This window comes from Vigna unguiculata, chromosome 6, assembly GCF_004118075.2.
Source record: "Vigna unguiculata cultivar IT97K-499-35 chromosome 6, ASM411807v1, whole genome shotgun sequence".
Classification (NCBI taxonomy): domain Eukaryota; kingdom Viridiplantae; phylum Streptophyta; class Magnoliopsida; order Fabales; family Fabaceae; genus Vigna; species Vigna unguiculata.
In genome coordinates this window covers 25793327-25814089 of record NC_040284.1, presented here as the reverse complement: position 1 = coordinate 25814089, position 20763 = coordinate 25793327, and the positions used below count along the sequence as shown (strand labels likewise).

The 20763-nt window shown below is 29.7% G+C and overlaps 2 protein-coding genes across 2 annotated transcripts; one reads left to right on the top strand and one right to left on the bottom strand.

Annotated features, from left to right (window-relative positions):
- Positions 1-931: 931 nt before the first annotated feature.
- LOC114187228 (desiccation-related protein PCC13-62) lies at positions 932-2319 on the bottom strand. Its single transcript, XM_028075414.1, has 3 exons — positions 1936-2319; positions 1620-1845; positions 932-1542 (listed from the first exon to the last, which is right to left on the bottom strand). The coding sequence occupies exons 1-3, from the start codon at positions 2307-2309 to the stop codon at positions 1162-1164; spliced, it is 981 nt and encodes a 326-aa protein (XP_027931215.1). The 5' UTR covers positions 2310-2319; the 3' UTR covers positions 932-1161.
- Positions 2320-8292: 5973 nt separating this feature from the next.
- LOC114189062 (ER membrane protein complex subunit 6) lies at positions 8293-11692 on the top strand. The gene is made up of 5 exons (XM_028077766.1): positions 8293-8515; positions 9411-9546; positions 9875-10070; positions 10867-10886; positions 11327-11692. The coding sequence occupies exons 2-5, from the start codon at positions 9437-9439 to the stop codon at positions 11355-11357; spliced, it is 357 nt and encodes a 118-aa protein (XP_027933567.1). The 5' UTR covers positions 8293-8515; positions 9411-9436; the 3' UTR covers positions 11358-11692.
- The last annotated feature ends 9071 nt before the right edge of the window (positions 11693-20763 follow it).

The window sequence follows — 20763 nt, the reverse complement described above, 5'->3', positions numbered from 1 at the left end:
ATTTAGACACGTGGAAAGTGGATTATTTTACTTTATAATATTTTATATTTATCGATAAAGTGTTTGGATTATTTTTTATAATATTTTATGTTTATTAATAAATTATTTAATTTATAAAACAGTAATATTTATGTTAATAATTTTAGTATATGTGATTTTAGTTAGATTCATACAGTAATAATTATATATTTGGTTACGATGACAATTATAATTATATTCATATATCACATATATTATCTTGATATTTTCAATTATTATTACGTATATTATTTTGATATTTTCAATATATATATATATATATATATATATATATATATTTAAAATAATATAATATTTTCAAAATAAACATATTATTGTATCGTGTATCCGATACTAGCATCACATCTTCTCATTGAGTAACTAAAAATCCAATACCATTGCTTGAAATTTTTTAGTTACTTAATTTGTAAAAAGATCTAAATATTGACATTACTTAGTGGCATAACAGTACAAACTACTTACTTAGATAGCATTGCTAAAATAGAAAGAGACGAACAAACCAAAGAGATAAAATAATCTATTCAGATTCAAATTTTCATTGGACTGGATCTGATATTTTGTTGAAACTAATCCAAATCAAACTCAAGTTTATTCTCATATTTGGATAATCTAACTTTTATGCTTAAAATTTAAACAAACTGCGGACGGCAATACTTTTCAGAAAGAAAGACATCAGCGTGTAACAACCGAGTGCCCATTCTCGTTATTTCTTCTCCTTCTAAATAATTCCTTATCTTAATTATTTATGATTTTAATCTCCTATATCTTAAAACCCAAACTTCAAATGCATATATGTTTATTTGTTTTAATTTTAATTTTTAATTAATTAAATCATTTTTTAGTATCTTAAATGAAAATCACGATATGAATTAACCAAATTATAATAAGTTGGTGAATAAAATACAACCGAGGTTACTTGCATTTCATACAATGACTTAATACCTTGAGATACAATATACTCATTATTTTGATAAAATATGTATTAACAAAGACAGATAAGTTGTTCATAAACTGTAACCAAAGTACAAAGTAGCATTCTTATTATACTAGCTAACTGTAGTAGAATAATCACAACAGTTGGATTGAAGCCACGACTTGTAAACAGATGATGATGCTGAAGCTTTAGATGGAATGCTTCAAGTAAGCTCTTGCTATGCGACCACTTGCTCCTTTAGGGTAGAAGCCACCATGAACATGTTCATCACCTGTTCCATATATTATCCTCAATATTTCCTCTGGTGTTCTTGAATATGCCAGTGAGTCTCTATCACCAGCCAGAATGTTCCCAGTAACTTCCTTCTCAGCACCATCCACTTTAGCCACCACAAGACCCTCATCTTTCAAACCAGCTTTTCCTAGCTTGTTCCTAAGACTTGAAATGCGATCTGTGAACTCTCCCACGCTCAATCCATAGGGATGCACCAATTGCGTTTTTCGTTCATACAAAAATGCTCTTATAACTGCATCTTGTCCCGATTCCACTCCTAGAAGCCCTGCCACAAGCTATTCATGTGCGTGCACCAAGAATGAGAATGATTTCAAATTTGTTGTTCTTAGCAGTGCAGGGTTTGAGAATTTACCTTTCTGGAAGTAGCATTTTGCAGCTTTGGATTGGCACCGACATAGCCAGTCAGGCCAACATAGGGAATAACGTAAGAAGCAAGAAGATAGTTTATTGAATTAGCATAGGGATCAAAGGGTGGATCCAGGGTTCTCCCAACCGCATTATCCATTACTTTGGCAAAAGATGAAGAACTTAGATCCAGCTGAGGCCTGGGGAATCCCTTCACTGTGCTCTTTATGGCCCTACAACAAACATGTTGTCCACAATTTTTCATTTATTGCTTAAAAGTAGTTGTAACTGCAAAGAGTGGTTAGAGATAGAACAAACAAAACCTCAAGTGTCCAACTTCTTGCAAACCAAACTGCAATATAACATCCTTAATAAAGTTGTCGAGTTTTGCAGCTTTGGCACCAATGGGAGGAGGTCCTCCCCCGGCCAGTTTTGGAGCAATCACATCCAAGCCATGACCCAAAGCTCCAAACAAGAAGAACTCAGCCTCCAAGTATTCTAAGTTTAGAGGGAATTCTAAAAGATCAGCATCTGATTTTGGGGCAGATGCTCTTGCAATGAGCACAGAAGAAGAATAACAACATTCTGGGAAAAACAAGGGAAGGACTAGGGAAGCAATCAAAGCAGCAAAAGAGATTCTGACTCTGGAAGCGTGAGGTGCCATTTCAGGTTTTTTTCTTTCTAAGTTATGATGCATATGCTGATGATCCAGATACCCTTATATAAACCCTTTCGTTTCATGCAGCTACGCAAGAAAATGATACGTGTCAAGGTCTGCAACTTGTGGATTTGCTACGTGGGGATGATCCTGGCCACGTGGGTTTTGTAGATCATATAGGTTTGCGTGCTTAAATATGTGTTGTCTCTGTCGTTTCTTTCTTGGAAAAACCAAACCGTCTCCTTCTCTGTTCCTGAATTGTGCATGCTTTTGTGGTACCAGGTTTAGTTTAGTTTACTTTTGGTTCTTGCTTTAGTTTCAGTTAAGGAATGCAATTGCAACTATTTTGTGTTGTGTGGCCTAGCTAGTGCGCACTACAAAGGAAGAAACAAGTCAAACTTCAATTTTTTTTTTTTTTTTAATAAATCAAGTCTAAACTTTTTGCTGGACTAAATTGTATAAACTTAGCTAGATTTGAGTATTCAATTTTCCTCAAATCAAACTAAACTCGTTATATGTTGTTAACTTCCGTTAACATTTTAGTTTGACATGGTCCATTTCTTATTTACTTAATTCATCAATCGTTTAGGTTGTCATTCTCAACAATTGTATCTCATCCAGCTTCTGAGGCCATTTGTTCAAACAGTTATGTCATCTGCCAACATTTTAAATTTTGGAAGTGACAAATCGTATGCGTGTCTACATCTTCTTCTAATTTTGTCACAGCAAATTTGTTGCGTGGATGAGTCTTGACGATGTCTTGAAAATATTTTTGAAGAAACATTTTTCTCTGAAGTTATCCTATGAAACAAATTTACTCCATCATTTAACATTCAGTTAGTCCGTCTTCATTATAGAAAATAGTACTTAGGTGGTAGATGAAGACTTATAACTTTTACCTCTTTCACCTACCTTTTACCTGTATAACGATTTCTCAACAAATTATACCAGAGACCTTTCAGCACATAATCAAATTATTATCAAGTAAAGGTTAAAAATTTCTTCATAAGTGACCTCCTAACATAAATTAGAGACCATGAATCTCTCAACATAGATCAGACACTTCTTTGACAAAGAACCTCACAGTAAGTCATTTGAGACCTTCCAACAAAGACCATAAACCTTTTAACAAGTGATCATAAATCTCTCAACAAATGACCGAAAACCTCATAACAGATATAAATACTTCTCAGGAAATGACCAGGAACAAGATTATCATTATTCTTTCTCTTCTCTTCTCTTCAACGGCTGCCACCTACCGTAAAAATATCATCATTTAAAGGGTTAAATATGTTTTTGGTCCCTCAAGTTTCAGCGAAATTTGGAATTAGTCTCTCATCAAAACTTTTGACCAATTTAGTCCTTCTTCTTTCAAAATGCGTGAATTTAATCCTTTTAACCAAATTTTGTTAAGTTTATCCGACGTTTCAAGCACATCTCATGATAGTATTTAAATTATTTACACTGTTTGACACATTTTTGCTTCAATGTTAACTTAAATACTATCATGAAATGCGCTTGAAACATCAGATAAACTTAACAAAATTTGGTTAAAAAGACTAAATTCACACATTTTAAGAGATGAAGGACTAAATTGGTATAAAGTTTTGATGAGGGACTAATTCCAAAATTTACTAAAACTTGAGTGACCAAAAACATATTTAACCCTCATTTAAAATACTAATATCAGACTATTTTGAAGGCAAAACAGATCAACATCAATAAAATCATAAGAAAGAATCTGAACTCATCAAACCCTACTTGCTTTCAAATCTCATATTGTTAGAATTAATCACTCGCGGTAGAAACTTTTCCACCCATTACAAAACTTTTCTTTCCGAATCTCGCAAGCATATTTAATCAACAACAAATCGTATTTGTTTCCAAATCTTGCAATTGTAAAAAATTATGCCACTCACTGCAAATTTTTGCCATCCACTTCTTTCAAATTTATCAAGTATTTAAACAACAAACTCTAGTTAATCATAGAATTGCAAAGTCGTGAAAAAAAATATTCAGTTATGCTAATCAAGAATGAAAAGTCCACAAGTACAAGCACAATCCTCGACCACCCCCTACAAAAATTTAATCTCCAAATCTCCTGAACATTTAATCTTCAATCAACCCACAAGAAATTTTATTTACCTACTCTTTTCAATCTTTACAAAAGAAGACATTTTTCACCTTAATAAATGAATACACAGATATCCAACTAAAAAAATGTTAAGTATGAACCACGTTTTGCTGTGTAGTTAGTCAACTGTAACAGTATTAATAGAATATTAATAAACGAGACTACATTGATTCTTCTTCTTACCAAATGTAAGAGATAAAAAAAAATTAAAAATCACATTGAGTAATTATAAAAAATTGGGATGAAAAATCATATTAACCTTTTACTATAACTGAGACTATATTTTTACATAGCACGTACTCATCCCCGACAACTTATATATAAATCAAAACTAATGTAAATATATACTTTATATTCATATTATTACTAGTGTAAATCAATTATTCAAACAAAATATAATAGTAAAAAAAAATATTAGCAATCAAATCAAACAAAACATTTCAAAATAAAATTTCCACCACTAATATCAATAACATTCAATGATCTTTTTATTTTTAAAATAAAATTTATTTATAATTTAAAATATATTTCTTACATGAGAGTTATTTATTTCACAAGCATAAGAAACAAAGCGCTAAAAATATAATTTCCACAATTAGTACCAATAACATTCGATTATCTTTTAATATTTAAAATAAAATATATTTATAATTTAAAATATATTTCTTTACATGAGAGTTATTTATTTCACAAGCATAACAAACAAAGCGCTAAAAACACATCAAAATTCATAAAATCGAGACAAAACATCGCTAAATCAACCAAAATGATTATTATTTTATAACAATTTGTTAAACACATAAATGGTTGGGTAGTTTAGCCAAATAATATATATTAATTAATTGGTTCAGCTACCACAAAGTTTGGACTTTGATTGAATGACGATGGAATTCAAACAACGGAGAAGATGCCCATTGTTAAACGAAATGTAATTTTAATTATCCCAATCCGTAAGCAAAGAAAAAAAGTAACGTTTAGGGTTTTGTTTTCAAATTGCCGACTTATTGTGTTTTAATTATACTTGACTTCGCATATTGATGGAGATTGCCTACATGAATTGTCCAATTTCTTAATGATCTAATCAATATTGAATAAAAAGTATTAAATAATGTATTTTTAATAATATAATATTTAATAAATTAAATATTTATTATTAGATAACATATCTAAGAAAAATTTAAATTACGTAAAATTCGATATACTTATTTTATTAAGATAACATAACTATTTTTAAACCCGTGCTTAAGTGTTTAAGTATGTGTTAGTGTTAGAGTTGTAAAATGAGTTAGAACTCCGTGAGTCAAAAGACCCGCCATAGATTCAGGCCGGATTGGGTTAAAATCTTTTTACAAATTTCAATAGGGATTATTTTTTACCCGGTCCATCTAGAACCCGACTCACCTAAGTTGAACTTGTGGTGAGTCAACTAGCTCACTAACCTGCAAATAAATGATCACAAAAGTGTTTTTTTTTTAAGTTGATCTTTGCATTATGTTAGGTTGTTTTTTTTAGCCAACACATAGATAATTTTTATTTTTGTGGTTTTGGTTTGTATTTGGATTATATTAAACTTTATTTAGATTTTAATTATAATTATAATTTAGTTTTGATTAATAAATAAATAAATAAAATGTATTTTTTTAATTAAGTGAGCCCGTGAGCCAATCCATTTAACCCACCAACACGTGGTGGGCCGGGACAGGTTGAAATATTTTGGCTCGCTAATAAATGAGTCGGTTTGAATTGGCTCACTAAGTGAACAACCCGTGATGGGTCGAATCGGGTCGGATTATCCATTTTGACAACTCTAGTTGGTGTTTAATTATGTGTTTATTTAAATAGATTTAGAAGTTGAAAAATGAAATAATAAATATTTTTATGTTTATAATTAAGTTTTGACTTGTTTAATTAGTATATGAACATACTTATTTAATGTAAATTGTTATACTCATCGAATTAGTATATGGATAGAGTCGTCTAAGGTGTATTAATATATTCGTCTAATGTGTATGAAAATATTTGTCTAATGTATATTGCTAGACTCCTCTAATTACATTACTGTATAGATAAAATTGTCTAATGTGTATTGCAAGACTTGTCTAGTTAGTGTATAAACAAACTCTCTAATGTGTATTCCAAGACTCGTTTGGTTAGTGCATAAACGGACTCGTCTAACCATTGCATGGAATGACTCATAATATTTTTGGCCATATTGTGAAATGAGTTTATAGAAAAACTCGTCTAATGTGTATCACTAGATTTCTCTAAAGTTTTCCGCTATACTAATCTAATAAGTTTATGAACAAACTTGTTTTGATGTGTATTGCAAAATTCATTTAATCAATGAATTGACACGCTGATTTAGTGTGTATTAATAGACTCGTGTAATATGTGTATGGACAAATTTGTGTAATGTGCATTACTAGACTCGTCTAATCAATATATCAATGACTCATTTAATTTGTACAGTTAGACTCGTCTAATCAATGCATCAATAAATTCATTTAATGTTTTTTTGGTGTTTCATCTAGTCAATGAATTCTTAGACTCAAATAATATATTTTATTACACTTACCTAATCAACATATGTACTAATTCGCCTAACTTTTTTATTATATTCATCTAATTAATATATGGATAGTCTCATCTAATGTATATTGCTAGACTTGGCCCGAAAGTCAAGTTAATTCGACTTTGGCCGAATGTTGGGTTGATTTTACCTTGGACGATTGTCGAGAGGAGTTGACTTAAGAAGGTCGAGATGTGTTCATTGAGTTGAAGGTCATGACGAGTCGACCCGGGTCGTGAGGACTAGGCTTGGATCGAAGGTCGAGCCGATTCAACCCAGTTTGAAGGTCAAGTCGAATCATCCTAGGTTGAAGGTCGAGACGAGTCGTCCTGATCCCAGGATCGAGACAAGTCGATTGGGGTCGAAAGTCGAGATAACTCATCCTATTCCTGTGGTCAAGATGACTCAAGATGAGTTGGTATGGACCGAACATCAAGTTTAGATAATTTGGGCTAAAGGGTAAAGTCGAGTTATGAAAATATTTTAAAGTATATTTTTTTTTTCTCAAAAGAGGAGTTAACTTGCTTTATCCAAACATAAAAAAAAAATTAAATATTTCAATTACTCAATCTAAATAAACTATTTAAAAAATGAAAAAAAATCAATTATAATTATTTCAAACAACGTTTCAGAGTGACGTTTGAACTGTTTATACTGTTTGACATCACCTCAAATGTCAACCTAGAATGTGATTTAGAATGTAAAAGAACAATTAACGCTCGATTAAAATGAATACATCTATTTATTTTTGAAATTTTAAATCAAATTGTATTAAAATTTGTAAGATGAACAAATTACAACTTTGCATCCAAATTTAGAATTTTAGAAACTACAAACCTATTTAATTCATCGAATTATTGCATTTAAAATAAAAAAATAAGAAATATATTTGAAAGAATTAAAATTAATATATATATATATATATAAAAATTATGGAGTAATATCTTTATTAAAAATTTTATTCTACTTAATTAAGAAGCTCTCATTTGTTCAATTTCGGACTCAAATTTATAATATATAAGTTACTATAAAATTTATAAAAAGAAATTTTATTAAAACTAATGTTTTATCTTGTTCACAAAATTCATTTATATGTAACTAAACCTTTTAAAAACCACATATTTTAAATATATAAAATATATATGATTAAATTTGATAATAAATAATTTTGAATTCAATTATTATTCTTTAAATTTGAGTTATTTTAAAAATACTAAATAAATATTTTAGAACTTAAAAAAGTAATTTTCTTTCTCGGAAGAGTGCATGAAACCCTGTATATACTTCACCCAACCCGTTGCAGGTATAATAGTATCACAACCGTTCATCATAATATATAAATAAATATTTAACGGTACAAGATAGTATTTCATCGGTGTGCCACATTCCGGAGATTCGTCACTCACTGTATCTCCAAGTTTTGAAGATCCGTTAAAATTGACTAGAAAGAAAGGGTTAAGGAGTAAAAGGGTGGTGTAAAGTGTGTGTGTTTTTTCTTCGCGCACTGCATCAACAACAATTTATCAAACAGCGTCGCAGAAGGTAAAGGATTTTAGGTTGTTCGTTTCTTAAATTCGGTATCACTGTTTTTGTCAATCTCTGATATTTCATTCGATCGGATTTCATTCGCAATTTTCGATCCAAATAATAGCAATTCCATGTCGATTTTCGCTGGTTATTAGGAGATTGCCTTGTGTATTTCTTACGGGTCTGTGTTGAATTAAATCAATAATGTCTAGTTAAGTGTTGACGTAGGACAAAACTTACGCACTTGATCGGGATTCACTTCCTGCATCACGCTGATACTTTAGCATTGATGTTTGTGTGAATTGCGGGAGTCTCTGTAGCTGAATGTTGGATTTCAATTCTCTATGTTAGCGTGTAACAAGTATTTTAGTTGAATTACATAGGCCACGAAACCCTAAATCGTAGCTTTTAATTTTATTAAATAGCAGTTATCTATTATTTTGTTTTTGTTCTTGACAATTTGTGCATTATATGATATGATACGATACGAAGTTATACATGTTTATCCTTTTATTTTGTTAATTTTTCTACACGGGAGTTTATGTGGCAATTGTGAATGTCCAGGTGGGATGGGTAGCATCGACGTATACTGAAATTTGAAACTAAACAATTTGGGGATTTTGAGAGTTATTGTAGTTGGCTTTTGGGATGATTTGAGTTCCAGTTGTTTAATTTAATTTCGTTTTCCCCTTTTGTGTGAGTAAAGCGTCCTAGTTGTTAATGACACAACATAGTTAGGTCAGTGGTCGATAGTTTGTGGTCCATCTTGTTTACGTTCGACCATCCATTTGAAATTACCTGTTGTTAACCTCAGCGGAATTGTTCTTGTATATTGAATTCAGAATCCAACTGCGTGATTTAATTTGTATTATTTCTACCAAAAATCATTTGACTCTGTTTCTATTTACAGAAACACATTACACTAGGCAGATAGGTATGGCTGTAGATTCAGCTTCATCAGAGAAGAAATCAAGCAATGCAGTGAACGAGTTGCTGACTTTTAATGCTGAGAATATGCAAAGCAACATGAAAACTATCTATTACAGGTTTCGTTTGACTGTTGGTTATGAACACTATTTTGAATACATAATTTAGCTTGAAATGTTATATGGGTTGGACCATGGAACCGAAGGTTTTTTTTCCCTTTCTTTCTTTACCTGATTATGGAACATGGCGAGTTACCAAGCTGTTTGGGGTGTAAATTTTAGTATGGATGAAATTGTTTCATTTTATATTTATGAAATAGTCATCTGAGGTCATGGTTATATAGATGTCACTTACAGGAGAAAAAAGGGAGTGGGCAGGGGGTTATGAAAACAAACACCCATGTAATGTCCTCTAAGGTATACAATTGAATCTTTCTCTCTTTTGCAGCCGAACATTTTTATCTATAATTGGTGGAGTGGTTGCGGGTATTTTGGGATTTACAGGCTTGAAAGGTTTTGTGTTTTACTTACTTCTCATGGCATTTACTTCACTTGGGCTCATTGCGAAAGCAAGTTTTTCAACCCACACATACTTTGACTCCTGGAATCGAGTGCTACTTGACGGCTTTCTGGGTGGCTTAATGGTATGTTGTCTATGTTCATTTCATCTTTCTTTTTTCTTGGTGTATGGGACAGTGTATTTTTCACTAAAGATGAAATTAGTTTGGATAAGATGGTTAGAGACGAATACAACGAAAGAATGAATATCACATGAAAGAAAGGAACAAACAGTTTAGATTATATACTAAAGACACCTTGTAACCCAGCTAATGAGTAGAATTGCCATGTGCTGAACTTAAGCACTAAATATCAATGCAAGTGTGGGAAGATGTTTTCCCTTAGAAAATAAACATTGTATTCCAGCCAAAGACATCAAGGAATAGCATACATAGTGTACTACCAGAACACATAAGCTTTCTAATACAGATGCTCTCAAGCCAAACCTCTGAACAAATCTAATTAAAAGAAAATGCTTCAGCACTAAAGGTACACTAAGCACTCACCAAAGATGCACTTGCTGACTAGCTGTTCAGTAATGTAAATAAAACAAAGAAATATTATAGAATTTTTCAAAGTTGGAGTTTCACATGACATATTTGGAGACAAAAGCTTTGTTGGGTATCTGTATCATATCATTAGAATTGATCTTGTTGAACAATGTAGTCCAATAGCTCCTTGATGTTTTATGCAATTGCATACAAGAATAGCGTTTTATGTTATAATAATAAATTTTTTGGAGAGGTCTATATAACTGGTTTTATTTGACCGGTTCAACCTTTGATCATAAGATCTATGTTGGGTTTTTTTCTTCTCTCTGTGATGTTTAGCACTTTTGAATGTGTGTTCAGCATTATAACTTTTCTCTTTTTACTTCTGCAGTCGTTCGTGCTCTTCTGGACGTATCCTTCTCTTTAATAATACTTTGGTGGTGGATTATGACTGAATATGGGTTTAATTCAATTCAATAAATTTTGTCAAAAAAGGGAGCACTTGTTTGTCCTCAACTGTATATAATGGGATAAGATTTTCTGAATTTAGCCAGAACTTAATTTACAACTTCCAAGTTTGAAAAACAAATTGATTTGGTGGGGAGTGGGTATTTTCGTAATTTCAAGCTTTAGTAACAGGAATAACTGCCAAATGTTGAGTAAAACTAGAAAATATATCCGAGTTTCTTGAGAAGCAGTTCCCATGTTAATTCAACTTGTGCTCTGCTTGTTCTAAACGTTGGTTGCTCGAGTTTGGCAGTCAATAAAACACAACATTAAAAGTTTAACTTGCTGTGTACATCTCTTTTGTCGAAATTCTTGCCATTATGTTGTTCTTTGACAAAGTAAAGATTTGCCTATGACATTGTCCACATATTTTGATGGATGGAATGTGCAAGTGTTTCAAGTGAAGACTCTTTGGACACCTCTAGCTGCTATTGATCCTTGCTGGAATACAGTTGCATTCTACACTTACTAGATAGCTTTTGATGATATTCTCGTTTCTAAACTGAAGTTTACTACCAGAGTTTTGTTTGTTTATGTATTATTTAAAATAGTATCTTAAGTGAGAAGGAGGCTTAATGTCGTCCATTATTTGTGGTTGTCAGATTGGCTCTAGGTTATTGTTTTTGAAGTTTGTTTCCTGATATAGATTGCAATTTCGTCCATTTTTATTTTAGGCTTATTGAAATGTTAGACTTCTAGTTGTTCTTTAATATCGGAAGTGTGAATTTAATTCTGTAAGTTTAATCTAGATTCTAATTATTATATCAAAGTCGTTTCACTATTTTCTTTCTCCTAAAACTTTCCATTTTTTTTAATTCAAAATATTCACAAATTAATTTTATGAAATTGTTGTGAATATAATACTCAAAGTGAATTGCTTAAAATATCAAATCTTTCTATGATATTGAAGTTTTCTTCAAAATTGAACTTGTTACTAGATCGTTTTAGTTTATCATATTTTTGCTTAACTGCCTACCTTAAACATTTGAAGTTGATTTTTTATGTTAAACTTGTAATGATTCTTTAATTATCTCAAAAGAGCAAGAGTTTAAGGTTTTTTCAGTAAAGTAAAATAGATATAGAAGAGAATAACATTTGTTTAATGCTAGTTTTTTATTTAAAATTAAAGGAATTGAATTTGTCCAGGGATTAAAATGGCAGACAATGTAATTATACATTTGTTTCTTCTTAGCTTTACTAAATACAACAAATTGAGCTCGTTTGCTGACAGTGTTACTGTCTTTGATGCATCGAGCCTAGAATATAGGACCAAATTTAAGTGACCCGTACTGCAGAAAGCTAATTATTCCTAACTTATCCGATTTGTTAAATTGCGCAACGGAAATGGTTTTCTTGTTCTTTTTGATAGAGTTAAAAGTAAAACTGAGGAACTGCTAAAATGGTGTTGAAGCTGTGCATGTTTTAATTCTCAAACTTTGAATTTGATGAGTATGAACTATAATTACAAAGCAAAAAGACGCACGTAAGAGGAACTATTATTATTTTTTAAATATTTTACAAATGCATTCGATTAATTGTAAAAGTAAGCAGATATAATTTGCAAGAGGAAGGTAAGAAATGAATCCATGGGACATAATCAGAAGGATGGAGAGAAACATGTGAAAGTCGCTTTAGTTAGCTGGCCTGCCAGTCCACATAGAAAACATGGATACCTACTGGTCCAAATAAAGATATGATATTATAAGTATTATTGGTATTTATTTTTAATTAAAAAATTGTTTTACAAATACGATTTTCATTTCTATAATTACATTTTATTATGGATAATATAAGTAGAATTAAGTTTTAATCTTTTAAATAAAATAAGGTGTCAATTTTGAATTTTAAAAATTTTAAGAAGGGATTTTATTAACTCGTTTTTAGCATGGTTGAGTTATAAAGAAAGGGAGTTCAGGAATGAAAAACGTGGAAGGATATAAATAGAAGGTGAAAATTTGAGATTAAAAAAATGTGAAATTCATTTTTTTTTTCATGGAATTGTATACAGAAATAGGAATGATATAACATGTTTGAATGGAGAGAGTAACAGTGGCAGGTTGGCTATATTTATTTTGGTTGTTGAAGTAAAATTTCATTCATATTTTGTCTTTAAAGTTCGATAGGTATTAATTTTGTGTTTGATTCTCACTAGATATTTAATAAATTCATGACAAGAACAAGATAACTATGTAGAGACCTAAACTCTTTTTCATACTTTATTTAAACAGTTTAACATTGTTGATACTGAAACTCATAACTAATTAATTAATAATCAATGGAGTGAAACACATGCATAAAATATTGGTATAAACAGTTTTAACATTGTCTTTTTTTTATCATTCACTTTCTTTTAATGGTTGTAATCATTAGCAATTATTAAATATTTAAATTTTTATTCATAAAAAAGTTTAAAAAGAAGTTCAAAATTAATTGTTGAAACACCTAGTTGATCATATGATGACTATATTTTTTACTCTTATCTTATTTATTTTCATTCTATTTCCTCTTAAACGTGTCATAGATAAAATTATTTCTATTTTATTTTCTCTTATTTACCTTTCATTTATTTTTTTCAACTAAATCCACATAAAAAGATTGACTATTTAAAAAATCAATTGATTTTTCCACTAGAAAACGTATAGATGAAACTAAAGGTAACACTTATTTATCTAAGTTAACCCACTACTGCATAGTTTAATTACCTATTACATAAACATCATTTTCATAGTGAGCTTTTCCTTTTGAAGTTCAAATAACTTATCTATCTGTGACATAAAGTAACCTACTTTAGAAAAACAACTATATCTTCTTGAAAGAATGATTTTGATCACGTAGTGAAAGAGTCTCTGAATTTTTTTCTAAAACTAATTAAAAAATTCGGCTACTGGACTAATTATTTCTTTGTAATGAACATTATGTAAAATTTGTTAGTTTCTTTTAAGACGTGCACTTAAAAACCAATTGAGATTTAACAATAACTCAACATAAAAGAAAAAAGAAATGATTTACCCATTGCAGTCTCAATCATTACGATATTGTTGTAAAAAGACTAGACATCAATTATAAATAAAATTAAAAACGGGAGAGAAAAATAATTATTACAAATTTTATAATATATTTGTATATAAAAAATGTGTTGCCAATATTTTTCATTTCATTGATACTGAATATGGATGGAAAAGTAAAAGGTTTAAATTAAAATAACCTACTTTATATTTCCAGTGTAATAAATATTTTTGCAGCATAGCTTTTTATGTAGCCAATATTATGGATATAACATATAAAAAAGCATATTGACGATTATCACTTAATTAGAAAAAAAAAAATTTCTGGGGAGTGGAATTTTGGGGTTAACACGTGTTAAATCATGTTTGCGTTGTTCCTATAGATGCCCCACACTTATAAAAGAAGATTAATAAATGCTTCAACATCACAATCGAAAGTGAAATTGTAAGGGAAAAGGATAAGAGGGAGGAGAAAAAAAGGGTCGAAGAGGAGAGGAGGATGTGGTGGTGGTACACGTCAAGTTTCCGGTGGCCGGAGTTAAGCCTTTCGGTGCCGTGGTCGATTTTCAGGTGGCCGGAGTTAAGCCTTTCGGTGCCATGGTCGACTTTCCGGTGGCCGGCGTTGGACTTATCGTATTGGAACGTAGACAGTGTGATTCAGTGGAACTTGTCGTTGGTTGATGACGTGGTATGGGCCTTGATTACGGGCCTTGAGTCCATAGCTTTGGTCGCCTTGCTCTGCTACTTCTTCATCTGTTGTGGTTGTACTCTCTAATCTCATTCTCATTTATTTATTTTCTTTTTTTCCCCTCTCTCTATATATTTTATATTTAAAAAATGAATTGTATAGTTAAAATATTTCTAAGGTGATTTTGGAGGAATTGTTTTCTTTTTTTATATGTGTTGTGCTGTGATAACTTTTTGGGTTGTTTTGGTTCTGCTTGCTGAATGCCAAACAGATAAAACCAGTTCTTTAATGAGTTTCATTTCTTTTTCAATTTCTTTGAATATGCTTGATTGTTACGGTTTCAGAAAACATTGTCATATTAATATTGCCACTCATAATTTTATTGATTTGTTATACTTATATTACAAGTTACATTTTGCAATAGTTTATAATTGATTGCTGAAGTAGGATCAACAAACCACACCACCTTAGTAAAGCTGAGATTTATTTCAGTAAAATACAATTTTAGTTTACATCTAAATTTTAGGTTTTGATTTGGTTTTCTATATTTAAAAAATCAATTCTCAAAAAAAAATTGTGTTATTTTTTTTTTTGTAAAAAAGGTTCTTTTACAATTATATATTACGTAACTTTAATGGTTATATATGCTTGAATTATAATTGATGTGTTTAGTTAGTTTCTATAGTGTTTATCTGCAAACTAAGCTCCACCTCATAATTACAAATATGCAAAACTTCTAGATTCTTTGATTTATTTATTTTTCAACGTTAAATTTAACGGACTTGTCACATCCAAATTTTTTGCCCCGAAGTAGGCACCAAACCAAACTCTGTGGGCAAAAATATCTTGTGTGAAAAAACTTAATCCAAATTAAGAACATTTACTACGATTTGTCCTTTCAATAAATAATAGTTATAATGTAATATTTATGAGAAGTATAAAATACAAAATGAATGTTAATATACTGTATGTGAATACATAATATATATATATATATATATATATATATATATAATTATTTAAATTTGAATGTTCATTTTTACAATCGCAAATATCACATTAACATGTATTTAATTATGTGTAGTGTTAGTAGAGTTGTCAAAACGGGTTACTTAGACCGGTCTACTACTGGTTGACCATTTAGTGAGTCAATCCAATTTGGTTCCGTTATTAGCGAGTTGAAAAAATACGAATCTGGTCCGGTCCACTATAGGTTGGTGGGTTAAACGAGTTGATTTATTAACTCACTTAATTAAAAAAAATACAATTTTTTTCTTCCATTCTAAAAAAAATAAATTATAATTGTGATTAAAACTTAGATAAACTTCAATACAATTCAACATTATGTTGAATCCCAAATACAATTCAAAATCACAAAAATATTAGGTTTGTATTTGCCAACCCAATATGTTGGCTAAAAAAACAAACAATCCAACCCAACCTAATTACAAAAAAAATGTGTGACCCTCTATTTGCATGTGGGTTGGTGAGCCAATCCGGCTCACCACGGGTTCAACCCGATTAAGTCGAGTTCTTGGTGGACCATGTCAAAAATTAACCTACATTGAAATTTGTAAAAGAATTTTAATCCAATCAGACTTGAACCCGTGGTGGACCAGGTTAGCCCATGGATTCTAACCTACTTTGACAACTCTAAATGTTAGTCAATATTTTTAGATAAAAAATTTAAATAACATTTTTGGTCTAAAAAAGGAGACACCTTTTCATTTTACTTATTGTACTAAATTGTTGACTTCTAATGTACAAATTAATAAGGAAGTAATAAAATCAGCATGAAATTTGGTTTCAACTATGCAAATCCTCTATTTACCTCCTTATTATTCTCTGCATATTGATATAGTTTATAGTATGAATCTTACGTGGCATGTAGAAAACTTTTTTCAATTCAAAAAGCCATGTTAAGTATGAGTATGAATTTTAACATACATCTTAGTTAACACTTAAAGTCTAATAGTTTGTTATGAGATGAAGATTTCTTAATAAAATGAAATAATACAAACTAGGGGATTCTACAAAACTCATGATATAAGTTTTGCTTTAAAAAAATAAGTAAATTAAAAAGAAAAAACTAAATAAATATATAAAGATAAAATATTAAACCATTATATTATTTGTTCTTTATGTATCAAATCTAAATTAGCTAATTTATATATAATAAATTTTCTCACTAGAAATATGAAAATTTTTGAACTGCATATGCTTACTAAAAATGCAAGCGTCGACATGATCTCCCTCTAAAACTCCAAGGAACTATTTGTTCCAGAAAATCATGACAGACCAAAAAAGAGTCATTCTCCAACCAAAGCCTCTAGAAGTACTTCCTCCAAGCATGCTTCAAAGCATAAATGACCACCATAAACTCCACATAAATAAAAGTTTACACTTAAAAAGGTTAAAAAACTACCCACATATTCATCCTAACTTCCTCTAAAAATACTAGTACGTGAAGTCAAATCAGGACAACCTTAGATGCACCATTAATATTCTCCTTGAGCCAATTAACATATAGAACTTATCATATTACATCCATAAATGAAAACATCCTACCTTGTTTAGTTTTAATATTGAAAAATTTCAGTACCAAAAAACCAAAGCGAGTATTACTCATATGTTTTTTAGATTTTTTTCCTAACCACACACACTAACTTCTTAATTTGAAAATTAGTGGAAGAAAAAATAATTGGATCTTGAAATTTACTATTATTTATCATCCTCCAAATCATCTAGATAACCACAATAATGATAGTCACTTTAAGCAAAGGACTACAAGGAGACTTTATAAACTGAACAATCAAATTAAAAAGAACAAAATTGCAAATCCTGAAAAACTTTTTTCAATCATCCATACAATTGCATAACAATAGAACAATGAAAAAACAAATAAGAAAAATATTCAACATTATTTCCACACATAGAATACATAAAGCATAAAACCATTCTTTTTTTAACCTCCAAATCAATATGTAAACAACCATATAATAACTTTCAAAGAACCGAAGTTTTGGCTGGTGGTACATCATCCAACCAAATCAAGTTCCACCAATCCACACGTTTCATACTAGAAGAGTAAAATTCTTTAACAACATTTTGAGAAAGCACATCAATTTTGTCCATAATTCAATTAGGCACATCCTCACCCCTAGACCTGTCAAATTGGATCACTTCTCATTGTTTGGCCCTATCCTACATGGGTTGGGACTAGAAAAGCCCACAAGACCAAAAAGTACTTCATTTAAGAAGCCCACAGGGCCAAAAAGCCCACAAAAGCCATGTGGGATAGGGCTAGCCCATGGGCCTTTTTTTAGAAAAAAAATTTATTCTAAATACAAGAAAAATGGAAATAACTAAATAAAAAATTGAACAACTATCTAATCTGCATTGTACCAATGTTGGATCTAGTACTTGTTTCTTTTTAATCATTTTCTTCCTTTTCCCACCATCAAATTATCTATATTTTCTCAATATTTCTAACTCCCTATGGTATATGCAATGATTAATGATTAAGGAGTTTATGAGATGCTTTTATGTAATTTTTTTTCTGTATGGTATATGACCAACAATATCTAATTTATTATATTAGAAAATAAATTTAAAACTACCAACTTATAAATTATTTGAATATGTATTTAATCATTATCACATTTAGGATTTAAATATTTGTTTTTTTACTTTTTATTTTATTGTTTTATAAATTTAAAACTTTTAGTAATCCTTTTCAAACTCATTGTAAATTGATATTAATTTTTCTTTTAATAAATACGTATTTAATTATATATTAATTGTTAATAATATTGAAACAAAACAAAACAAAATCAAAATTATTATTGTTTGGATAACTTAGAGAGTTGTGTGGGATAGCATAGTCTTTGCCTACTGAGTTGTGTGAAGACTTCTGGATTTGTTGCCTCAAGTTTTATCATCTTTCTTTGTTCTCATTTCCCTTACCAAAAAGCAAGGAAGAAATGAAAGCAGCATGGGCCATAACTATGAGTCTCATAGTGATATTTATTCTGATATGGGCATGGAAGATTCTTAACTGGTTATGGTTCAAACCAAAGAGACTTGAAAAGCTGCTAGGAGAACAAGACTTTCAATTGATAGAGAGAAAAAGAGATTTTATCAAAAAGGGGGTTAAACCCATCCTAACCTTGTCCCAACCCATATTACGCAAGGCTTTTGGAGCTGGGGGCTTTTAAAAAGCCCCCCATTAAGTGGGTCATTAAAATAGGGTTTAGTTTTAAAGGGGGCTGGGTTGTGGGTTAAAATGACAGGTCTACTCATCCCATTAACCATTAAATAAGAAAAATCACATAAACGAACAATAAAAGAAGGAACATTTTAGTGAGTAATGTCAAAGTTGAACTAACAATAGAGTATAACCTTAGTCTGTCAAAATAATGGATTTTATCAAATTAAGATATGCAAATGTCAAGACATCAATTATCATTTTGAAAAGTATGCATCCTTAATACCATGCAAATTGATGACGATTTAAATAACATATATTTATGATACTTAGACTTAAGAAGTCAAATATGTATGAATTTAGTCTAAGTCATTATGCCATAAGTAACCTCCACATCTAAACATAGTAGATATGCTTTATTCTCCAACTGGTAACCTACAAACCACTATTCACCTTAGAACCACACAAGATAGATCATTTAACAACTACCAATCCCCATTTTTGTCTATCCCTAATCCAAACAAAATTTTGTACACGAGGAATAATTATCAAATTTACTAGCTGAATTCTTTCATCATACTAAACAACTTCCCTTTCCAAGAAGTAAGTTTATTACGAATCTTATGAACCAAATGTTGAAAAGAATTGTGACTTATGAGTCCCACAAAAATTTGCACACCCAAATACAAAAAAAGAAGAAATCCTTGATCATACATAAGAGAGAAACTTTTTGAAATGTCTAACAAAAGAATCAAAATCATCGACAATGTAAAAGTAAGTGACTTTTAGCATAACTCACCCATTGACTAGAGAAAATGTCATACTCATAAAACAAAGATTTCAAATGTTACCGTGTTCTAATATCTCCTCTACAAAAAACAAATATATCATCGATATAAAGAATATAAGAAAATTGTATCTCCCAATATCAATAAAAACATTAGCTCCTTAAAAATAAACTCCAAAATATATTGTGTATGTATCTATAAGATCCCAATAATATAAGTCATTATTGAAAATTAATAATCTAAGATCCAACAATAAGTCATTATCGAAGATTAATAATCTATGTTAATGCCATAAGTAAAATAGTTTACTTTTAAAAACAAATAGGTCCATTTACTCTTAAGCTTACTTCATATCAGTAATTCAAATAATTTGGTCTAATGTCAAAATGTTAATAAAACTTATTTAATGTTTAGCTACTACAACCATAAAATAAAAATTATAGTTGACAAATATGCATATAAAAATATTATTATTTCATAAAAATATTTAGTATTTCAATAAAATAAAGTCATAAATATTAAACATATTTTCCTTTCAAAAACAAATGTTAATTAGAAAAATAGTATACTATAAGTAATGTTAAATAAATAAAAAATAGTGTGTGTGTTTTTTTTTTCATCAATAATTTATTTATATTGAAAAAAAAATTGAAATTAAACGTATTTTATCTTCGCAACTGACAGTCACATTATTGTACAGGGGTGGAAACACATATTTTCATATTTTTTATGATAAAAATAATAAAATTGTTATTATTTAATTATTAAAGTAAAAATAAATATTTTTTGAATATTTTTTATTTATTTTTGTAGTTAACTTTTTTATTATAAATAATCATTTTAATTTAAAGAGTAATTAAGTATAAAAAGAAGTCAAATTAAAAAAAAATTTAATTAAAAAAATATCTAAAAGGCAAAATTGATAATTATTTTAATTTAGAAAACTGTTATTTAAAGAATAAAATTGAAAACAAAAATGTTTTAAGAAAATCATTTTATATCATGATGAAATAGATATTAAAAGTTAGTATAAGAGGTTGGTCCTATAATTTTTTTAATCTTTGATAGTTGACATATATCTCTTTTAACTATA

Coding starts and splice junctions, on each gene's coding strand:
- LOC114189062 (XM_028077766.1), top strand. CDS start 9,437: ATGGCTGTAGATTCAGCTTCATCAGAGAAGAAATCAAGCAATGCAGTG. Junction 10,071..10,866: donor GCTTTCTGGGTGGCTTAATG/GTATGTTGTCTA, acceptor TTACTTCTGCAG/TCGTTCGTGCTCTTCTGGAC. Junction 10,887..11,326: donor TCGTTCGTGCTCTTCTGGAC/GTATCCTTCTCT, acceptor GACAAAGTAAAG/ATTTGCCTATGACATTGTCC.
- LOC114187228 (XM_028075414.1), bottom strand. CDS start 2,309: ATGCATCATAACTTAGAAAGAAAAAAACCTGAAATGGCACCTCACGCT. Junction 1,846..1,935: donor CAAGAAGTTGGACACTTGAG/GTTTTGTTTGTT, acceptor TGTTTGTTGTAG/GGCCATAAAGAGCACAGTGA. Junction 1,543..1,619: donor AAAATGCTACTTCCAGAAAG/GTAAATTCTCAA, acceptor GCACATGAATAG/CTTGTGGCAGGGCTTCTAGG.